Source organism: Bufo gargarizans, chromosome 4, assembly GCF_014858855.1.
Source record: "Bufo gargarizans isolate SCDJY-AF-19 chromosome 4, ASM1485885v1, whole genome shotgun sequence".
Lineage (NCBI taxonomy): Eukaryota > Metazoa > Chordata > Amphibia > Anura > Bufonidae > Bufo > Bufo gargarizans.
Window position 1 is genome coordinate 80,643,802 of NC_058083.1, and position 20,170 is coordinate 80,663,971.

Sequence of the window (20,170 nt, forward strand, 5' to 3'; positions counted from 1 at the left end):
ACAATGAATGGGGACAAAACGGAAGCGTTTTCCCCCACTATTGAGATCATATGACGGATCTCAATAGCGGAAAGGGAAAGCGCAAGTCTGAAAGTAGCCTACGATGGGCAAGGTTGGCGTAGACTTAAGCAATAATTTACACTTTTTTTCTGGAATAAATTATAGTAAATCTAGCTAATTATGGAGGCTCTGTCCTTTCTGCTAAGCCGTGCCCCATTTATTCACCACTTATTCACCAAGAGAGTGTTGAAAAGCTAAAAAAGTCACAAATTGTGGAACAAAAATTTGCTAGTTTGTATGTCTTTAACGTGGCCAAAAGCCTTCATAAATCTCCCCCTTAGGGTTCTCGTACACAGGCTGATGGCAAGTAATAAACAATTGCCATTTGTCAATATACAAGTTGATGATGTACAAGTGCTCATTTAAAGAGTCTCTTACACAAATGCAATGCAAAGTGAGAAGGGAATGAACAATCGTTATTTCACTCAGTATATTGTCAGCAGCATACCCCCATTTAAATATGCTGTTGTGCTGTTGAAAAACGATTGTAGGTGCTGCATGAAAGATATGATCACCCAAAAACAAGCCTTTTGCTTTTTAGGCCCTTATTCACACAGGCAGTGATTTCCATCAGTGATGGTGAGCCAAAACTAGGAGTGTGTCTAAAACACAGCACTAGAGCCAAACTTTTGGATTATATCTTATCTCTTTGTAGACTTCACCCTTGTTTTTGGCTGACAGTGACAACTGTAAATCACTGATCAAACACTGATCGTTTGACTAAAGACCCCCTTTACACTTACAGATTAGGCTGACGATTGTCGGAAAGAAGGCGTTCCTTTCTGTCAATTGCCTGCTCATCAGTCGAGGGGAAGGCCTCTATTACATGCAGCAATCTCCTCCACAGTATGGGGAGGAAAGATAACTAATGTCATTGCTCGTGCTCATACAGAGCAGAGTACTGTATAGACAACACAATCTACCACCCACAAATGATGATTTCGGTGGCTGCACCAATTATCTACTACCTGATGAACAAGCATTTTACTCATTCATTGGATAATCAAAGGCACCTTTACACCAGCAGATTATCGTTATCATGCGTTCATACAAATGCTCGTTAGTAGGCTTAAGTGAATCCGAACTTTGTGAGTTCGGGTACCCGGACCCGAACCCAAACTTTTTTACTGAAGTTTGGGTTCGGTGTTTGGGTGATTTAATTATTTTTTTGTTATAACATGGTTATAATGGAAAATTATAGCATTCTTAAGAAAGAATGCTAAATAAAATGGACATTGAGGGGTTAAAAATAATACAAAAAACTCACCTCATCCACTTGATCTTCATTCTATCTTCATTCAGCAGGACCTTGGTGAAGTGGTGAGCGCAGTGACGTCACCGCAGGTCCTTTTTCAGGTCCTGAAGAAAGAAGACGTGCACGATCGAAGCTGCGCGATCAAGTGGATGAGGTGAGTTTTTTATTATTTTTAACCTCTCAATGTCCATTTTATTTAGCATTTTGTCTTAAGAATGCTATTATTTTCTATTATGACCATGTTATAACGGAAAATAATAAAGTGAAGTTCGGGTCCCCATTAACTTTATCGGGGTAAAGTTCGGTTCCAGAACCCAAACTTTGACCTGAATTTCCGCCGAACCCGGAGAACCCGAACTTCACCGGGTTCGCTCATCGCTACTCGTTGGCAATAATCTGCCAGAACATTGGACAGCGTAAAGGGGCCTTACAGCCTTAGGGCTTGTTCACACGACCGTGCTGTGTTTTGCGGTCTGCAAATTGCGGATCTGCAAAACACTGATGCCGCCCGTTTGCCTTCCGCAATTTGCGGAACAGAACAGGAGGCCCATTATAGAAATGCCTATTCTTGTCCGCAAAATGGACAAGAATAGAACATGCCTCATAATTTTTGCGGGGCCACGGAACGGAACAACGGATGCGGACAGCACACGGAGTGCTGTCTGCATCATTTGCAGCCCCATTGAAGTGAATGGGTCCGCACCCGAGCCGCAAAGAATGCGGCTCGGATGCGGACCAAAACCACAGTTGTGTGAACAAGCCCTTAGATGGGTGATCAGTGGCACCTTTACACCAACCAATTATTAGGATTAAGCGCTTTGTAGGTACATTCGTTCAAGACAATTGGTCCGATCCTTGGGCATTGTAAACAGCCCTTCAGATCAGTTATATAATAATGAAAGCAAATGTATTTTTTTTCAGTTGCTTTGTACATTCATGTGAAGGACTTGCAGTGTTAGGTATTTAGTCATGAAACGTATTTTACAATTACAAAAATATATACGGTAATTCATCACACAGCTTTCAACTTCCATCAGTTATGCTTCAATGAAATCAGACCTTTATCTGTAAAACACAGAAAGCTTTACCTGGTTGATCTTTAAAAATTTTAGATATAACAACAGGCACTTTATGTTGTGATCCACCCTGAAAAACAGAAATATATCAATCAGTGACAACAACCCCAGCTCTATAGCTGCTGTAAAATGAAAGTTTGCATGTTTCATAACACCAAACCAGTGTTATTCATATTTGGTGGTTTCTAGTTACTAATCTTCTAGGAATTAGATAAAAGGCTTTTGGTTTTATATCCCAGAAGCAGCCACGCTGTTTCCCATGGATAATACAATCTTCTATTGTAGCCATTCCCTATTCAAGAGAAGTGCAGTACCAGACACAGATTAATCAAACAAACCCAACAGTTGGATACCAAATTTACCCAGTGTGACACAGCGAGGGGTTTTGTCTGGGAAGGCAGGTATTTTCCTCCCAACATGTGCTGCTGGGCTAGTTTCCAGCTAGGTGAGGTCAAATACCGGACTGGAGTTTAAGTGCCGGTCCGGGTTTTGGCAGCACCTGGCTGTCCTTAAATAGGCAGCTGGGCTCAGAGACTGAGTTTCTGTGATGGGATCTGAGGTTTTGTGCCAGACTGGAGGGCTTAGACCCATGTGCAGGGGGAACAGGCCCCCTAAAGTCTTCTGTGGACTACTGGAGGCAGAACTGCCAACAAGGTGACTTGTGCAATATGAACTTTCCATTGTGTGTGAATTAACACCAAACACTGCAAAGTGACATGTTGTTTTGTGCAAATTGAACTTTCCATTTGTGTGTGAATTAACACCAAAGACTGCAAAGTCAAGTGTTGATTTATGCATCTGCCGCAAGTGTGAATAAACACTGAAGTTTGAGTTAAGAACTTGTATTTGGCCTCTGTACTGTGTCCGCTTACGCTATCTACCAGAGCGAAACCCCACACCAGATAATTATATATTAATAAAATGTAACTTTTATTTGACACACTTAAAACAACGATGGTGAGCTATACAAAAGAAGGGAATGAAAAGAAAACTGTTCCCTGTTGCCAACCACTGGCGTGTGCGTGTTTGCTTTACTATAATCCTGCAGGGATGTGCACTTTCCCTACTGAGGTAACAGACCAACTGATGGCATGTCGTACATTCCCAGTTACATCACTGGTTACAGTGAGGAATTTAGTCTTCTACCTTCACACATTGTTGTGACTAAGGGTCTCTGCCATAAATATTGCTACTGAAAACAAACTGTTTTGCTCAGTGGAACAGCTGAACAGTACCTAAAACCTAGAAACTGCCCACCGACATGTTTTGCCTGCTAGCCTCGGCTTCCTCAGGGGTTTAGGCAGCATCTGTACTGTAAATCTGGTGGTCAGAAATATGTAAATAAACTAAGCATGTTCTGGACACATATTTTTATATATTTACGAATTTCCCTAGTTCGGTTCTGGCCCCTTTGTTTATATGCAGTTGCAGAGATATGGGGGCGTGTAACAACAATTTCTAAGAAAAAAAAATACAAAGCAACAGAACTCTGCAAACCAAATAAAGTATAAAAGTATTCTACCGTACTTCTAATGCTATGCTTATTAAGTAAATTTGAGATTCTTGGCAAATATATGTTGTACCAAATTCTTTGGGCCCACCTGCCACATGTCAAAATTATCTCTGTAAGACGGGAACTTAACACTAAATTCTACCTGTTATGTGCCACACAACAGGTAGATACTGTAACTTTCTGAAGTTCTGACATCTGAACCACCGAGGATCAGCATCAGAAGAGTAATTGGCAGAAGCAGGGGACTGAGGAGAAAGTAATAGTTATCTTGCTGATTACATTTTATTGGGGCATTTTTATGCCATCATGAGGGCACTGTGGCTATTGTTTTATGACCAGTTTGGCTGTCATTATGAGGGCACTGTGGCTATTGTTTAGTGGCCAGCATGGCCTTCAATATGAGGGCACGGTGGCTATTGTTTAGTGACCAGTGTGGCTGTCATTATGAGGGCACTGTGGCTATTGGTTAGTAACCCGTGTGGCTGTCATTATGAGGGCACTGTGGCTATTGTTTTGTGACCAGTGTGGCTGTCATTATGAGGACATTGTGGCTATTGTTTAGTGACCAGCGTGGCAATCGTTATGAGGGCACTGTGGCTATTGTTTAGTGACCAGCGTGGCTGTCTTTATCAAGGCACTGTGGCTATTGTTTATTGACCAGCATAGCTGTCATTATGAAGGCACTGTGGCTATGTTCTAAAGCTCTTTTTGACGTGTATTAGTGGCACAAAAAAAAGTATTTGCCATTGTGTGGTGAATAAAGTTGTGTGGACACCTGGATGTTCGGGTTCGACGGGTTCAGCCGAACTTCACAAAAAAGTTTGAGTTCGGGACCCGAACTTGACCCCGAACCCGAACCCTATTGCAGTCAATGGGGACCCGAATTTTGGAGCACTAACATGACTGTAAAAAAGTCATGGAAATGGCTAGAGGGCTGCAAATGGCAGCAAAATGTGGTTAAGAGCATGGCAAGTGCTCTGCAAACAAATGTGAATAGGGAAATGACTCAAAATAACATAAAATACGTAAAAATAAAAAAATTATAATCTTGATCTTGGAGGACGAGATCCTAATGGAGTAGGAGGTTGAAGAGGCGGTGGATGTTTCGGTGTAGGTGGAAAAAGCGTTGGAGGAGCGGCGAGGTAGCCTACACTGCTTTTTGGTTTTATTTTTTATTTTATTATTATTTTTGTTTAAATTAAGGGAAATATAACCTGTGATAACCCCCTCCAGCCGTACTAAACAAACGTTCAGACAATACACTGGCTGCAGGGCAGGCCCACACCTCCAAGGCGTAAAGGGCAAGCTCAGGCCATATGCCCAATTTGTAGACCCAGAAGTTGAAGGGGGCAGACCCATCAGTCAGTACGTGTATGTGTGCTCACATACTGCTCCACCATGTCGCACGAACCCTGTGATGTCCACAATCCAATTGGATATCTGCTCTATCAACTTTCGATGTTCTTTTTTGCGCCTACCATGTTGATCACGGTTAGTGGTGAATCAGGGTTCCACGCCGGAGAGGGAGTGTGAGAAAGGGATACCACATCCAAGGGAGGTCAATGTATGAAATTAAATGTGGGAGAAGTTATCAAAGCGGAAGGATCGAATGAAAGGAGGGGGCGCGCGGCAATTGCCTACTCCCGACTCAGGTAAGTAGTGACGATAAAAAACAATACAGGACTCTTAAGATGCCCTGTTATTGGAATGATTAATAAAAAATTATAGGGAATGTCACTGGGGTATTTTGGATTTGGAAACGTTAGACAGGAGAGGCCCTGGTTATGCTTTGTTAACTCTAGATAACTTCTGTCTGATCACGGTTAGCGGTGAATCAGGGATCCACGCCGGAGAGGGAGCATGAAAAAGGGAGACCACATCCAAGGGAGGTCAATAGCTGCAATGTGATCAAGCGTAAATGTGGGACAGGTTATTAAAGCAGAAGGATCAAATGAAAGAGCCAATTAAAGACGAATTTTAGAAATGCAAGTCCCTGTCACCTATGCAGAGCAGGGTTTTTTTATCGCCAGAAATGAGTTAATGTCACCCACCAATGGAACACATGATTTTTAAAAATTTCGGTCCCTATCACCTATGCAGAGCAAGGGTTTATTCACGGCAAAAATGGTAAAATGTCACCCAAGAATGTAACAGAAAAATTTGTGAAATGTATTAACCTGTCTACTAGGTAGAGCAGGGGTATATCACAGCCAAAAATTGGTGAATGTCACCCAACTATGTAACAGAAAATTTTTTGTGAAATTTATTAACCTGTCAACTAGGTAGCGCAGGGGTATATCACAGCCAAAAATTGATGAATGTCACCCGAAAATGTAACGGAAAAATTTGTGAAATTTATTAACCTGTCAACTAGGTAGAGCAGGGGTATATCACAGGGAAAAATTGGAAAATGTCACCAGACAATGTAACAGAAAAATTTGTGAAATTTATTAACCTGTCAACTAGGTAGAGCAGGGGTATATCACAGGGAAAAATTGGAAAATGTCACCGGACAATGTAACAGAAAAATGAGTGAAATTTATTAACCTGTCAACTAGGTAGCGCAGGGGTATATCACAGCCAAAAATTGATGAATGTCACCCGAAAATGTAACGGAAAAATTAGTGAAATTTATTAATCTGTCAACTAGGTAGAGCAGGGGTATATCACAGGGAAAAATTGGAAAATGTCACCGGACAATGTAACAGAAAAATTAGTGAAATTTATTAACCTGTCAACTAGGTAGAGCAGGGGTATATCACAGGGAAAAATTGGAAAATGTCACCGGACAATGTAACAGAAAAATTAGTGAAATTTATTAACCTGTCAACTAGGTAGCGCAGGGGTATATCACAGGCAAAAATTTATGAATGTCACCCGACAATGTAACAGAAAAATTAGTGAAATTTGTTTACCTGTCTACTAGGTAGAGCAGGGGTATATCACAGCCAAAAATGTGTGAATTTCACCCGAAAATGTAACAGAAAATTAGTGAAATGACATAACATAAAATAAAATACGTACAAATAAAAAAAAAATCTTGATGTATGAGGCAGAGGTCTATATGGAGTAGGAGGTTGAGGAGGCGGTGAACGTTGCAGTGTAGGTGGAAGCGGCGGTGCAGGAGGATGAGGTAGCCAACACTGGTTTTTAGTTGAAATTTTTATTTTTTATTTTTTAATTAGGGTACACCCCAAAAGAGTGGTAAATATCAAAAATACAACAATGAACAATTGCGCTGGGTAATGGCGGTATACATGTCTATTCTGGTGCACACCTGATTTTGTCCCCCACTTGGTTGTGCAGGGAAGGGATGGCTCACCTGGAAAAGTCGTGGCAGCTGGGCACGATGTACTGTGGGACAGCCATCGCCATAAGGCTTTTAACACTCTCCGTCTACACCAGACGGAATGACAGCATTTAAAAGGCCAGTAATTTTGAAATGCTGGCATTCAGGGCCAGGAATCGCGGGTGGGTAAAGGAGTACTTCCTCTACCGCTCCAGTGTTTGGGAGATTGAGAGCTGAACGCTTCCGTAGGACATTGTGGAGATGCTTGGTGACCCAGGTGGTGGTGTTGCTGGCAGACCCTCTGTTTGCGGAGTGGCAGGTGCCACTGTCACTCCAGAGGTGGATGAAGAGGCCAAGACTGCAGCATCTTCTAGCCAGTCTTCACCCCTGCCCTCCTTGTCGGTCTGCACACTGCAGAAAGCCACAGCAGTTGGCACCTGTGTTTCGTCAGCATCCGAAACGTGCTGTGGTGGTCCTCCCATGTACTCATCTTGGAACATAAGTGATTGGGCATCGGTGCACTCAATCTCTTCCACTTCTGGGGCAGTTCTATGTGGATGGCCCTGGGAAACCCTGCTAGCGGAGTCATCAAAAAGCAGAAGAGACTGCTCCATGACTTGGGGCTCAGACTGCTTGGCTGATTTACAAGGAGGTGAAGGTGAAAGACTGATGGACATCGGCTGCTGGTGCTAACTCTGATCTTTCAGCAGGAGACTGGGTGGGAGACAATGTGAATCAAATAAAGGCACTGTCAGCAACCCAATCTACTATCGTCTGTACTTGTTCTGGCCTCACCATTCGTAAAGCCGCATTAGGCCCGACCAAATAAAGCTGAAGGATCTGTCGCCTACTCGCACCTGAGGAAATTGTTTCACTTGTGCATGTAGCTGGCACAGATTGACCACGTCCTCTCCCTGCAACAGGAGCTCCACCAGCAGCACCACGACCGGTGCCACATCCCTTATTTAACGCTACCCTCATTCTCCGCAAATGTAGTATTTGTCCCAAAATGGGTGTTTTTTTAAAAACAGAAGATAACAGCAGTATCTAACGCGTGTATTTCATACTGACAGATGCAACAAGGGCTGTAAAATATAGTCTTTTGGTCTTTTGCCCAAAAGGGGTGTTTTTTAAAACCTAGAAAATGATTGCAGTATTTCAAGCTTAAATTTCACACTGACTAATGCTGCATAGGCCCCAGATGGAGGGTATTGCCAAAAAGGGGTGCTTTTTTCAACCCAGAAAATGATTGCAGTATTTAAAGCTTGTATGTAACAATGGGAAAGGGGCAGCTGTGTTGGGGAGAAAGATGGCTAGAAGGTTGAAGGAGTGTTTAAACTAGGGACGGGGGGGGGGGGGGAATTACATTATACAAGGGGAAGATAGTGCAGATAGAGATCGGGGGAAAGGTAGTGGGACCGGGGGAGGAATTTAAGGAGGGACTAGAATAGTTCAGAGGGAAAGGTGTAGGGTAAAAAATATAAATAAACCTCTCAAATGTATGTATACTAATGCCAGAAGCCTGACTAATAAAACTGGGGAACTGGAATTAGTAATGTGTGGGAAGGACTATGACATAGTGGGAATAACGGAAACATGGCTGGATGATAGCTATAACTGGGCAGTAAATGTAAAAGGTTACAGTCTGTTTAGAAAGGATCGTCAAAACCGGAGAGGGGGAGAGGTCTGCCCTTATGTAAAGTCCTGTCTGAAGCCCACACTTCGGGAATATATAAGTGTGGGACATGAACATGTGGAGTCACTGTGGGTAGAGATACATGGAGCTAAGAACAATAATAAATTACTAATAGGTGTTTACTATAAACCACCTAATATACCAGAGTCCACAGAAAATCTACTACTAAACGAGATAGCCAAGGCGGCAAATCATAATTAGGTCGTTATTATGGGGGACTTCAACTACCCAGATATAGACTTGGAAACTGAAACTTGTATATCTCATAAAGGAAACAGGTTCTTGGCAATAAACAAAGACAATTACCTCTCCCAACGGGTTCAGGACCTGACTAGAGGGACGGCCATACTGGACTTAGTATTAACCAATAGGCCTGACAGAACAACAGACATGCAGGTTAGGGGACACCTGGGAAATAGTGACTATAAAGTAATAACCTTCCAATTATCATTCAAAAGATTGTTTCTACAGGGAGGAACAACAATACCAAACTTCAAAAAAGCAAAATTTAGCCAACTAAGAGATGCCATAAGCCTAACTAACTGGGACAAAGTCCTCAAAAATAAAATACAGCCACAAAATGGGATTTCTTTAAAAGCATCCTAAAATCTCATTGTGAGAGGTACATACCGTATAGGAATAAAATGTTAAGGAACAAAAATAAACCAATGTGGATAAATAGAACTGTAAAGAAAGCAATAAATGACAAAAAGAAAGCATATAAATCACTAAAACAGGAAGGTTGCACGGAAGCACTGAAAAACTGTAAGGAAAAAAATAGAACATGTAAAAAACAAATAAAAGTGAAGGTTCTCATTTATCCAGGTCATGGTATATCTTTACAGATCTAACCCTAAAATTTTCTTCAATTATATAAATGTTAAAAAGTATAAATCTGAAGGTGTTGGCTCTTTAAAGAGTAATGAGGGGGGGAGTCGCAGAGAGTGACGAGGAGAAAGCAAAGCTGTTAAATATTTTCACATGTGTTCACAGAGGAAAATAAACTGTCAGATGACATGCCGAATGTTGAAATAAATACCCCATTAAAAGTGCCCTGTCTGAACCAGGAAGAAGTACAACAGCGACTTAAAAATAATAAAATAGACAAATCACCAGGACCGGATGGCATACACCCCCGTATCCTAAGGAGATTAAGTTATGTCATAGCCAGACCCTTATTTCTGATATTAACAGACTTTATACTGATAGAGAGTGTTCCACAGGATTGGCGCATAGCAAATGTGGTGCCAATATTCAAAAGGGGTCCAAAAACAGAGCCTGGAAACTATAGGCCGATAAGTTTAACATCTGTTGTGGGTAAACTGTTTGAAGGTTTTCTAAGAGATGCTATCTTAGAGCAGCATCTCAACGGAAATAAGCAAATAATGCCATATCAGCATGGCTTCATGAGAGATCGGTCATGTCAAACTAATTTAATCAGTTTCTATGAGGAGGTAAGTTCTAGACTTGACAGCGGTGAATCAATGGATGTCATGTATCTGGACTTCTCCAAACCATTTGACACTGTACCACATAAAAGGTTAGTATATAAAATGAGAATGCTCGGACTGGGAGAAAACGTCTGTATGTGTGTAAGTAACTAACTGAGTGATAGAAAACAGGGTGGTTATTAACAGTACACACTCAGATTGGGTCACTGTCACTAGTGGGGTACCTCAGGGGTCAGTATTGGGCCCTATTCTGTTCAATATTTATTAATGATCTTGTCGAAGACTTGCATAGTGAAATATCAATTTTCACAAATGACACTAAACTGTGTAAAGTAATTAACACTGAAGAGGACAGTATACTGCTACAGAGGGATCTGGATAGATTGGAGGCTTGGGCAGATAAGTGGCAGATGAGGTTTAACACTGACAAATGTAAAGTAATGCAGAAGAGAAGAATTCATGCAAGTCACCCGTACATACTAAATGGTAAAATACTCGGTAACACTGACATGGAAAAGGATCTAGGAATTTTAATAAACAGCAAACTAAGCTGCAAAAACCAGTGTCAGGCAGCTGCTGCCAAGGCCAATAAGATAATGGGATGCATTAAAAGGGGCATAGATGCCCGAGATAAGAACATAGTCCTACCACTTTACAAATCGCTAGTCAGACCACACATGGAGTACTGTGTACAGTTCTGGGCTCCTGTGAACAAGGCAGACATAGCAGAGCTGGAGAAGGTCCAGAGGAGGGCAACTAAAGTAATAACTGGAATGGAGCAACTACAGTATCCTGAAAGATTATCAAAATTAGGGATATTCACTTTAGAAAAAAGACGACTGAGGGAAGATCTAATTACTATGTATAACTATATCAGGGGTCAGTACAGAGATCTATCCCATCATCTATTTATCCCCAGGACTGTGACTGTGACGAGGGGACATCCTCTGCGTCTGGAGGAAAGAAGGTTTGTACACCAACATAGAAGAGGATTCTTTACGGTAAGAGCAGTGAGACTATGGAACTCTCTGCCTGGGGAGGTGGTGATGGTGAGTACAATAAAGGAATTCAAGAGGGGCCTGGATGTATTTCTGGAGTGTAATAATATTACAGGCTATAGCTACTAGAGAGGGGTCGTTGATCCAGGGAGTTATTCTGATTGCCTGATTGGAGTCGGGAAGGAATTTTTTATTCCCCTAAAGTGGGGAAAATTGGCTTCTACCTCAAATTTTTTTTTTTGCCTTCCTCTGGATCAACTTGCAGGATGACAGGCCAAACTGGATGGACAAATGTATTTTTTCGGCCTTGTGTACTATGTTACTATGTTTCTACAGGGAGTGCAGAATTATTAGGCAAGTTGTATTTTTGAGGATTAATTTTATTATTGAACAACAACCATGTTCTCAATGAACCCAAAAAACTCATTATTATCAAAGCTGAATATTTTTGGAAGTAGTTTTTAGTTTGTTTTTAGTTTTAGCTATTTTAGGGGGATATCTGTGTGTGCAGGTGACTATTACTGTGCATAATTATTAGGCAACTTAACAAAAAACAAATATATACCCATTTCAATTATTTATTTTTACCAGTGAAACCAATATAACATCTCAACATTCACAAATATACATTTCTGACATTCAAAAACAAAACAAAAACAAATCAGTGACCAATATAGCCACCTTTCTTTGCAAGGACACTCAAAAGCCTGCCATCCATGGATTCTGTCAGTGTTTTGATCTGTTCACCATCAACATTGCGTGCAGCAGCAACCACAGCCTCCCAGACACTGTTCAGAGAGGTGTACTGTTTTCCCTCCTTGTAAATCTCACATTTGATGATGGACCACAGGTTCTCAATGTCATTCAGATCAGGTGAACAAGGAGGTCATGTCATTAGATTTTCTTCTTTTATACCCTTTCTTGCCAGCCACGCTGTGGAGTACTTGGACGCGTGTGATGGAGCATTGTCCTGCATGAAAATCATGTTTTTCTTGAAGGATGCAGACTTCTTCCTGTACCGCTGCTTGAAGAAGGTGTCTTCCAGAAACTGGCAGTAGGACTGGGAGTTGAGCTTGACTCCATCCTCAACCCGAAAAGGCCCCACAAGCTCATCTTTGATGATACCAGCCCAAACCAGTACTCCACCTCCACCTTGCTGGCGTCTGGGTCGGACTGGAGCTCTCTGCCCTTTACCAATCCAGCCACGGGCCCATCCATCTGGCCCATCAAGACTCACTCTCATTTCATCAGTCCATAAAACCTTAGAAAAATTAGTCTTGAGATATTTCTTGGCCCAGTCTTGACGTTTCAGCTTGTGTGTCTTGTTCAGTGGTGGTCGTCTTTCAGCCTTTCTTACCTTGGCCATGTCTCTGAGTATTGCACACCTTGTGCTTTTGGGCACTCCAGTGATGTTGCAGCTCTGAAATATGGCCAAACTGGTGGCAAGTGGCATCTTGTCAGCTACACGCTTGACTTTTCTCAGTTCATGGGCAGTTATTTTGCGCCTTGGTTTTTCCACACGCTTCTTGAGACCCTGTTGACTATTTTGAATGAAACGCTTGATTGTTCGATGATCACGCTTCAGAAGCTTTGCAATTTTAAGAGTGCTGCATCCCTCTGCAAGATATCTCACTATTTTTGACTTTTCTGAGCCTGTCAAGTCCTTCTTTTGACCCATTTTGCCAAAGGAAAGGAAGTTGCCTAATAATTATGCACACTTGATATAGGGTGTTGATGTCATTAGACCACACCCCTTCTCATTACAGAGATGCACATCACCTAATATGCTTAATTGGTAGTAGGCTTTCGAGCCTATACAGCTTGGAGTAAGACAACATGCATAAAGAGGATGATGTGGTCAAAATACTCATTTGCCTAATAATTCTGCACTCCCTGCATATAATGACAGATGCAGCAAATTTTGTCTTTTGCCCAAAAAGGGTGTTTTTAAAACCCAGAAAATTATTGCAGTATTTTAAGCTTAAATTTCACACTGACTAATGCTGCATAGGCCCCAGATGGAGGGTATTGCCAAAAAAGGGGTGCTTTTTTAAACCCAGAAAATTATTGCTGTATTTCAAGCTTGTATTTAACAATGACAGATGCAGCAAACGCTGCAAAATTAGGATTTTGCCCTAAATGGGTGTTTTTTAATAACACAATATGACAGCAGTATCTAACGCTTGTATTTCACTCTGACAGATGCAGCAAGGGCTGTAAAATGTAGTCTCTTGTCTAAAGAGGTGTTTTTTAAAACCCAGAAAATTATTGCAGTATTTCAAGCTTAAATTTCACACTGACTAATGCTGCATAGGCCCCAGATGGAGGGTATTGCCAAAAAGGGGTGCTTTTTTAAACCCAGAAAATTATTGGTGTATTTCAAGCTTAAATTGCACACTGACAAATGCGGCATAGGCCCCAGATGGAGAATTTTGCCAAAAATGGGTGTTTTTTAAAACACAGAAAATTATTGCAGTATTTCAAGCTTAAATTGCATACAGACAAATGCTGCAAAGGCCACAGATGTAGGATCTTGCCAAAAGTGGGTGATTTTTTTAAACCCAGAATATAATTCCAGTATCTCAAGCTTCTATTTGACTGTCAGAAATGCACATATGCTGTGCTGGTGCACAGAACTTGCATGTCACTTGGCTCAGGGCAGGGTGAAAAGATTGTGCACTGCACCCACAAAACAAAATCTAGGTAGATCGCTGAGTTAGGCTACTTTCACACTAGCGTTCAGGGCTCTGCTTGTGAGCTCCGTTTGAAGGGGCTCACAAGCGGCCCCGAACGCATCCGTCCAGCACTAATGCATTCTGAGTGGACGCGGATCTGCTCAGAATGCATCAGTCTGGCAGCGTTCAGCCTCCGCTCCGCTCAGCAGGCGGACACCTGAACGCTGCTTGCAGCGTTCGGGTGTCCGCCTGGCCGTGCGGAGGCGTGCGGATCCGTCCAGACTTACAATGTAAGTCAATGGGGACGGATCCGTTTGAAGATGACACAATATGGCTCAATCTTCAAACGGATCCGTCCCCCATTGACTTTCAATGTAAAAGTCTGGACGGATCCGTTCAGGCTACTTTCAGACTTAGAAATTTTTTAACAATATAATGCAGACGGATCCGTTCTGAACCGAGCCACCGTCTGCATTATATGAGCGGATCCGTCTCAGACAGATCCGCTCTGAACGCAAGTGTGAAAGTAGCCTTAACAAGCACTTCAGATTAAATATTCTTTCCTATTCTCTCCCTCACCGCAGCAGCATTCTATCCCTACACTAATCGGAGCAGAGTGACGTGCAGCTCTACGTGACTTCAGCTTATATAGAGGCTGGGTCACATTAGTAGGCATGGCTGTGATGGCTTGTAAGGGCACAAAAGTTAAATGTTTGTTGATTGGCTGCTCTTTCAAAAAGCGCCATTAAATCTTACTGAAATCTTTTACTGAAAAGTTCGGGTTCGGGTCCTGGGTCCAAAATTCCTTAAGTTCAGTACAAACCCGAACTTTACAGTTCGGGTTCGCTCAACACTAGTGGGGGAAGTGAGAAAATTACAGCCTGTTCTGGCAGGTATCAGTGGCAAAAAAATATATATTATTTGCCATTCAGAGGTGCAGTTATATGTTCTAAATCCCTTTTTCGCGTGTATTAGTTGCACAAAAAAAGTATTTGCCATTGTGTGGTGAAGGGAAAAAATTACAGTCCATTTTGGCATGTATTAGTGGCACAAAAATAAATATTATTTGTCGTTCAGTGGTGCAGTTATATGTTCTAAAGTCTTTTGTGGCGTGTATAAATGGAAAAAAAAGGCTTATGAGCCGTTGTGTGGTGAAGTGAGAAAATTAAAGACTTTTTTGGGGTGTTTTAATTTTTTTTTATATTTATTTATTTGATCTAACAGTATGTCAGAAAGAGAAGTGTCACAGCACAGGAAAGTGGCAGAGACCTAAAAGTTTGCAGGTCGCAGCAGAGTAAGGGGGCGTGGCAGCAGGAGTCACAGTGAGAGGCTTGAGCTCACGGTGTCATCTAGCGGTCGTGTATTGGCCAGCAACCCAGCGGTTCTTGAATGGTTGACTCCGTCATTCACTTGATACCAAGTGACATCAGACACCCGGAGCCCATAGTCGGTGGGTTTGTCAGACACAACCCTTAGTTGGCATGGCCCGGAAGCAGGCCCTGTGCCTTCACCTGTCCTCAGCCTGCCTCTGTCCTTTTCTGTTCCCTCAGCCAGAGAAGTATTAAATGCTGTGGGCTCAGCTCCACTATACACTGAGGACGAGCAGCTAGAGCACAGTCAGCAGCTACTGGCCAGCCAAGATGTGGAGGAAACATCCGGTAGGCGGGCAAGTAGTGATGAGGAGAGTGGCATGGGAGCTGGTGTTGTGAGCGTTCAGGCTCCTGACCCAGAGACCGTTGAGGAGGACATCAGTGACGTGCAGACAGTACTCGATGATGATGATGTAGCTGATCGCACTTGGGAGCTGGGTGAATTAAGGGCTTTTTCATCATCGGGAGAAGAGGGTGGCAGCTTGCCCATGAGGCAGCGGCGGAGCCAGCAAGTCTCTAGCATTGCTGGGAGTCAGCAGGCTGACAGCAGTGTGAGGTCGGGAGCCAAACGAGCCCGTAGTAGACCACCCGCTTCGCAGGAGCCTACCTGCCCAGAAAGTAGTGTTGCAGGGGTTCACAGAAGCAATGGCGGTAGCCGTCAGTCAGTGTGTAGTGTTGGGGGTAATATCACCTACTCGGCAGTTTGGCAGTTTTTGTTAAGCCGCTGAAGGAGGTGAACATGGCCATTTGTAGAATCTGTGGGCAGAAGGTGAAGCGTGTCCAGAGTGCACCACGGCCCTGCATCAACACATGCAGCGTCACCATAAATTGGCCTAGGAGAACTGTGACTCCGATGTGGTGGTCAAGCCTGCCACAGCAACCGCTGCATCACTGAGTGGCATGCACCCGATTTCAGGCAGTCAAGGCTCTACCACCTCAGCCGAAGGGAGCTGTCTGTCCTTCCTATCATCTGTTGGTCTTGATGCACCTGATACTCCTCCTCTTACTCCTAATCAAGCATTCCATCAGCAATCGATCACCGAAGCGATTGACAAGAGTATGCGTGCACTCATCCAATGGTGCAGAAGCTGAATGTGCTTCTGGCCAAGTTGCTGGTGCTTCAGTCCCTCTTTTACCAAGTGGTGGACTCTGCACATTTTAGAGAACAGATGGCTTGTGCCGAGCCGAGGTGGAGAGTCCTAAGCCATCATTTCTTTGCCAAAAAGGGAGTACCAGCTCTGCACATGTACTGTATGTAAAACAGAAGGTGTGCCAGTCCTTGAGTCTGTCGGTGTCTGCCAAAGTGCATGGCAGCGCCGACGTGTGGAGCTGTAACTACGGTCAGGGACAGTACATATCATTATGGCCCACAGGGTGAATGTGGTTCCTGCACAGCCACACCAGCAATTGGACCAGGTGACGCTGCTTCCGTCTCCACGTTGCCACGTTGTTGGTCCTGCGACAATGTCTGCCTCTACCTCCTCATCCTTCACTGTGTCTTCAGCCTCCACTGCAGGGACAATTCACAGTGCTCCTCCAGCATACCACAGGTACAGGGCATGCCTACCCCTTGGCAAGGGAGATTGCCGCAAGGGGTGCTCTAGGGAACAGTTGCGAGCCTGTTTGGTGTGGCCCGCCTTGTCCCTTTTGCCACCCCACTGCCTCTTCCAGCCTGTAGCGATGCTGCAGATCCCTCCCCCTTTGTACTGCTGTCCTCTCTCGGCTTGCCACCTTCCCACGTTGGGTCAGTGATTTCATTGTCCACCACCTCCTCTTCCACTTTCTCACTCTGGTCATCCTCCTGACTTGTTGACCTCACTTATTAACAACTGTGTCTCATCCTCATCATCAACCTCTTGAGACACTAATTGCTATTGACTTTTTGGCAACTGTGTCTCATCATCATCATCCACCTCATGAAACAATAATTGCCGTTTCCCACCGTCATCTTTTAATGCCTGTGGATGCTCAAGAGTTTGGGAATCAGTGCACAAGATCTCCTCATGTCCTTTTTCAAGCGGGTTTGGCGAGAGGGCCAAATCAAGGAATGGCAATGAACAGAGAAATCGCTTGTTTGCCAAGACTCTCCATGGTGGGACGGAGTATCAGGATGAGGATTCTGTTGACCAGACTCCTGGCTACAGAAACTGGACTTTGTGGAAGACTGGGTGGTGCTTAACTGACTGGAAGCATTATCTGCTGCAATCAAACCAACTACCTGGTCGTACTGGTGTAATGTCGAGAGTGGTGTCCTGCTCTTCCCTGCAAACTGGGACATAAAGCTAGGTATCATGGATGAGTGTGCTTCTTGTGCTCTGGCAGCAGGCACAGTTTCACAGCGCACAGGACCACGGCCTCTGTGTGCACCATCAGCAGCATGTCCACTTCCCTGTCCCTTGCTGCTCGCCTTCAGCATATTAAATGGTATATATGCTTGCAAGTATGTCACACGTATAGTAGAGCAGGTTTTGTAAGTGTATGCGCAAATAAATTAGACTGAATGCCACTGATATTTAGGATGGGCAAACGTTATACAGCAGATGTAGCACAGATAATGTCGCTGCCACACAGGTAATGTTGGCCGAACACTGCGATTTGTCGAGCATTGCGATGCTTAAGTAAAAAAGTGTTTAGCCGACGTGGTGACTACAGCCACATGAGCTCTGTGGGGGCTGAACTAGAGAAGGAGCAGGAGGACATTCGAGCACAAGCAATGCATAGAGAAATAGGTGTTTTTTCTGCACAGGTGACAGAAGAGGATGAGCAGGAGCAGCCAGAGGAGCTACAGGGCAATGAGGAAGATGAGGCAGAGGACCCAGACACACTGTGGCAATATGCAGTGGAGATGGAGGCAGGGAGTCCCTCCGAGCTACTTGCACAAATGTCCCGATGCATGCTCACTTGCTTGCGTAGTGACAGCCAAATTTTCACCATTTGCAGAGGGATGACCTCTGGCTCTCCACCTTGTTGGACCCTCACTACTGGTACAAAATGGGGGCCTTTTTTACACCCGTTGAGAGGGAGGACAAACTAAACTACTATAGAGACAATCAATACAGATGGAAGCGCTCATTGATTTTCCCTTTATAAGATGCAGTGCATCTTATAAAGGGAATACTAGTGAGTGCTTCCATAATTTATGCACTCATTAGTCTGCAGGAGGAGGGGGACAGAAGCACTGTGAGCGCTGTACAGTACTTACCACTCCTCCACTGGGGGGGTCTGTAGGTTTTACTAGGGGTCTGGAGTGGTCTAATGCGGTGTGAAGGTCTGACTGGGGGGTCTTGAGTTCTGACTGGGGGGTCTGGAGGTCTGACTGGGGGTCTAGAGGTCTAATGGGGGTCAGATATGGGGGTCTGGAGGTCTAATAAGGGTCTGGAGGTCTGATATGGGGGTCTGGTCTGAGATATGATATGTGGGTCTGGAGGTCTAATGGGGGTCTAATATGGGGGTCTGGAGGTATCATGGGGGTCTTATATGGGGGTCTGGAGGTCTAATGGGAGTCTTATATGAGGTCTGATATTGGGTTGGGGTCTTACATGGAGGTCTAATAGGGGTCTGATCTGAGGTTTAAAACTGGGGTCTTATATGGGGTCTGACATAGAGGTCTAAAGGGGGGTTGGTCTGAGATGGAGATCTCATTTAGGGTTTTATATGGGGGTCTGATCTGAAAGGAAGGGGGAATTTTTGAACTAGCACACAAAAAAAAGGGTTGTTTTTGTACTGACGCACTATCTGTGTGGTACCAGTATTTTCAGGGGGACTGTTTCTGCAGGAAAGTATTGGGGAGCACAGTGGACACAGTATTGGGGGTGGCAGGATGAGGTGTTGAGAAGGTTGGGAGGATGATGGAAAGTAAGAAAATAAGATGTCTGTTTGTTAAACTCTGCAGAGACGAGGCACGGATGAAAGAAGTCACTATGGTGGTCTGGTCTAACAGGAGAAGAAGAGGAAAGAGAATATCTATAAAATATAAGAGTGAAACTTGATCACACATACTTAATACTATGCTTTTATCTAATAACTGCTTCTCAGCATAATTAACATCGCTTCTCAGCGCAATTTATCGTATACCTACATCAGAGAAGAGGAAGTCACTGGATGTATGAAGTATGTGGTGCTGTAACGAATGTTTTTTTTTTCCCGTTTACGCTCCGTTTTTTGCGTTCCGTATACGGACCGTATACGGAACCATTCATTTCAATTGGTCAACAACAAAAAACTGTACTCTGTATGCAATTTGTTTCCGTATTTCCGTTTTTATGTTCCGTTCAAAGATAGAACATGTCCTATTATTGTCCGCATAACGGACAAGGACAGTATTGTTCTATTAGGGGCCAGATATTCAGTTCTGCAAAAAACTGAATGCACACGGATGTCATCCATATTTTTTGCGGATCAGTTTTTTGTGGACTGCAAAACCCTGAAAAAGTCATACGGTCATGTGCAATAGGCCTAGAGTTTTTTTTTTTTGTATGCCTTATATGCTCTGTTTACCTGCTCACCACTGTAAATGCTACGGTGAGAAGGTGAACAGAACAGAGCAATCAGCTCTAATATAAGAGCTTCCCTCTCTTCAAACCGCTGGGGGCTGGGGGCACAGAGGGCATTACTAATGTGAATGGGGCACAATGGCATTTCTACTATGGAGGGGACACAGAGCCAGAGGGCATTATTACTGTGAAGGGGGCACAGTGGGCATTATTACTGTGAAGGGGGCACAATGGGGATTTCTACTATGGAGGGGACACAGAGGGCATTACTAGCACAGTGGGCAATACTGTGAA

At 43.6% G+C, this 20,170-nt stretch overlaps 1 protein-coding gene across 1 annotated transcript in view; it reads right to left on the reverse strand.

Annotated features, from left to right (window-relative positions):
• Positions 1-20,170, reverse strand: part of SNTG2 (syntrophin gamma 2) — a 450,805-nt gene that overhangs the window by 339,129 nt on the left and 91,506 nt on the right. The window contains exon 4 of the mRNA XM_044290991.1: positions 2,404-2,461. Coding sequence (XP_044146926.1) covers positions 2,404-2,461 — 58 coding nt within the window. The remainder of the gene's footprint in view (positions 1-2,403; positions 2,462-20,170) is intronic.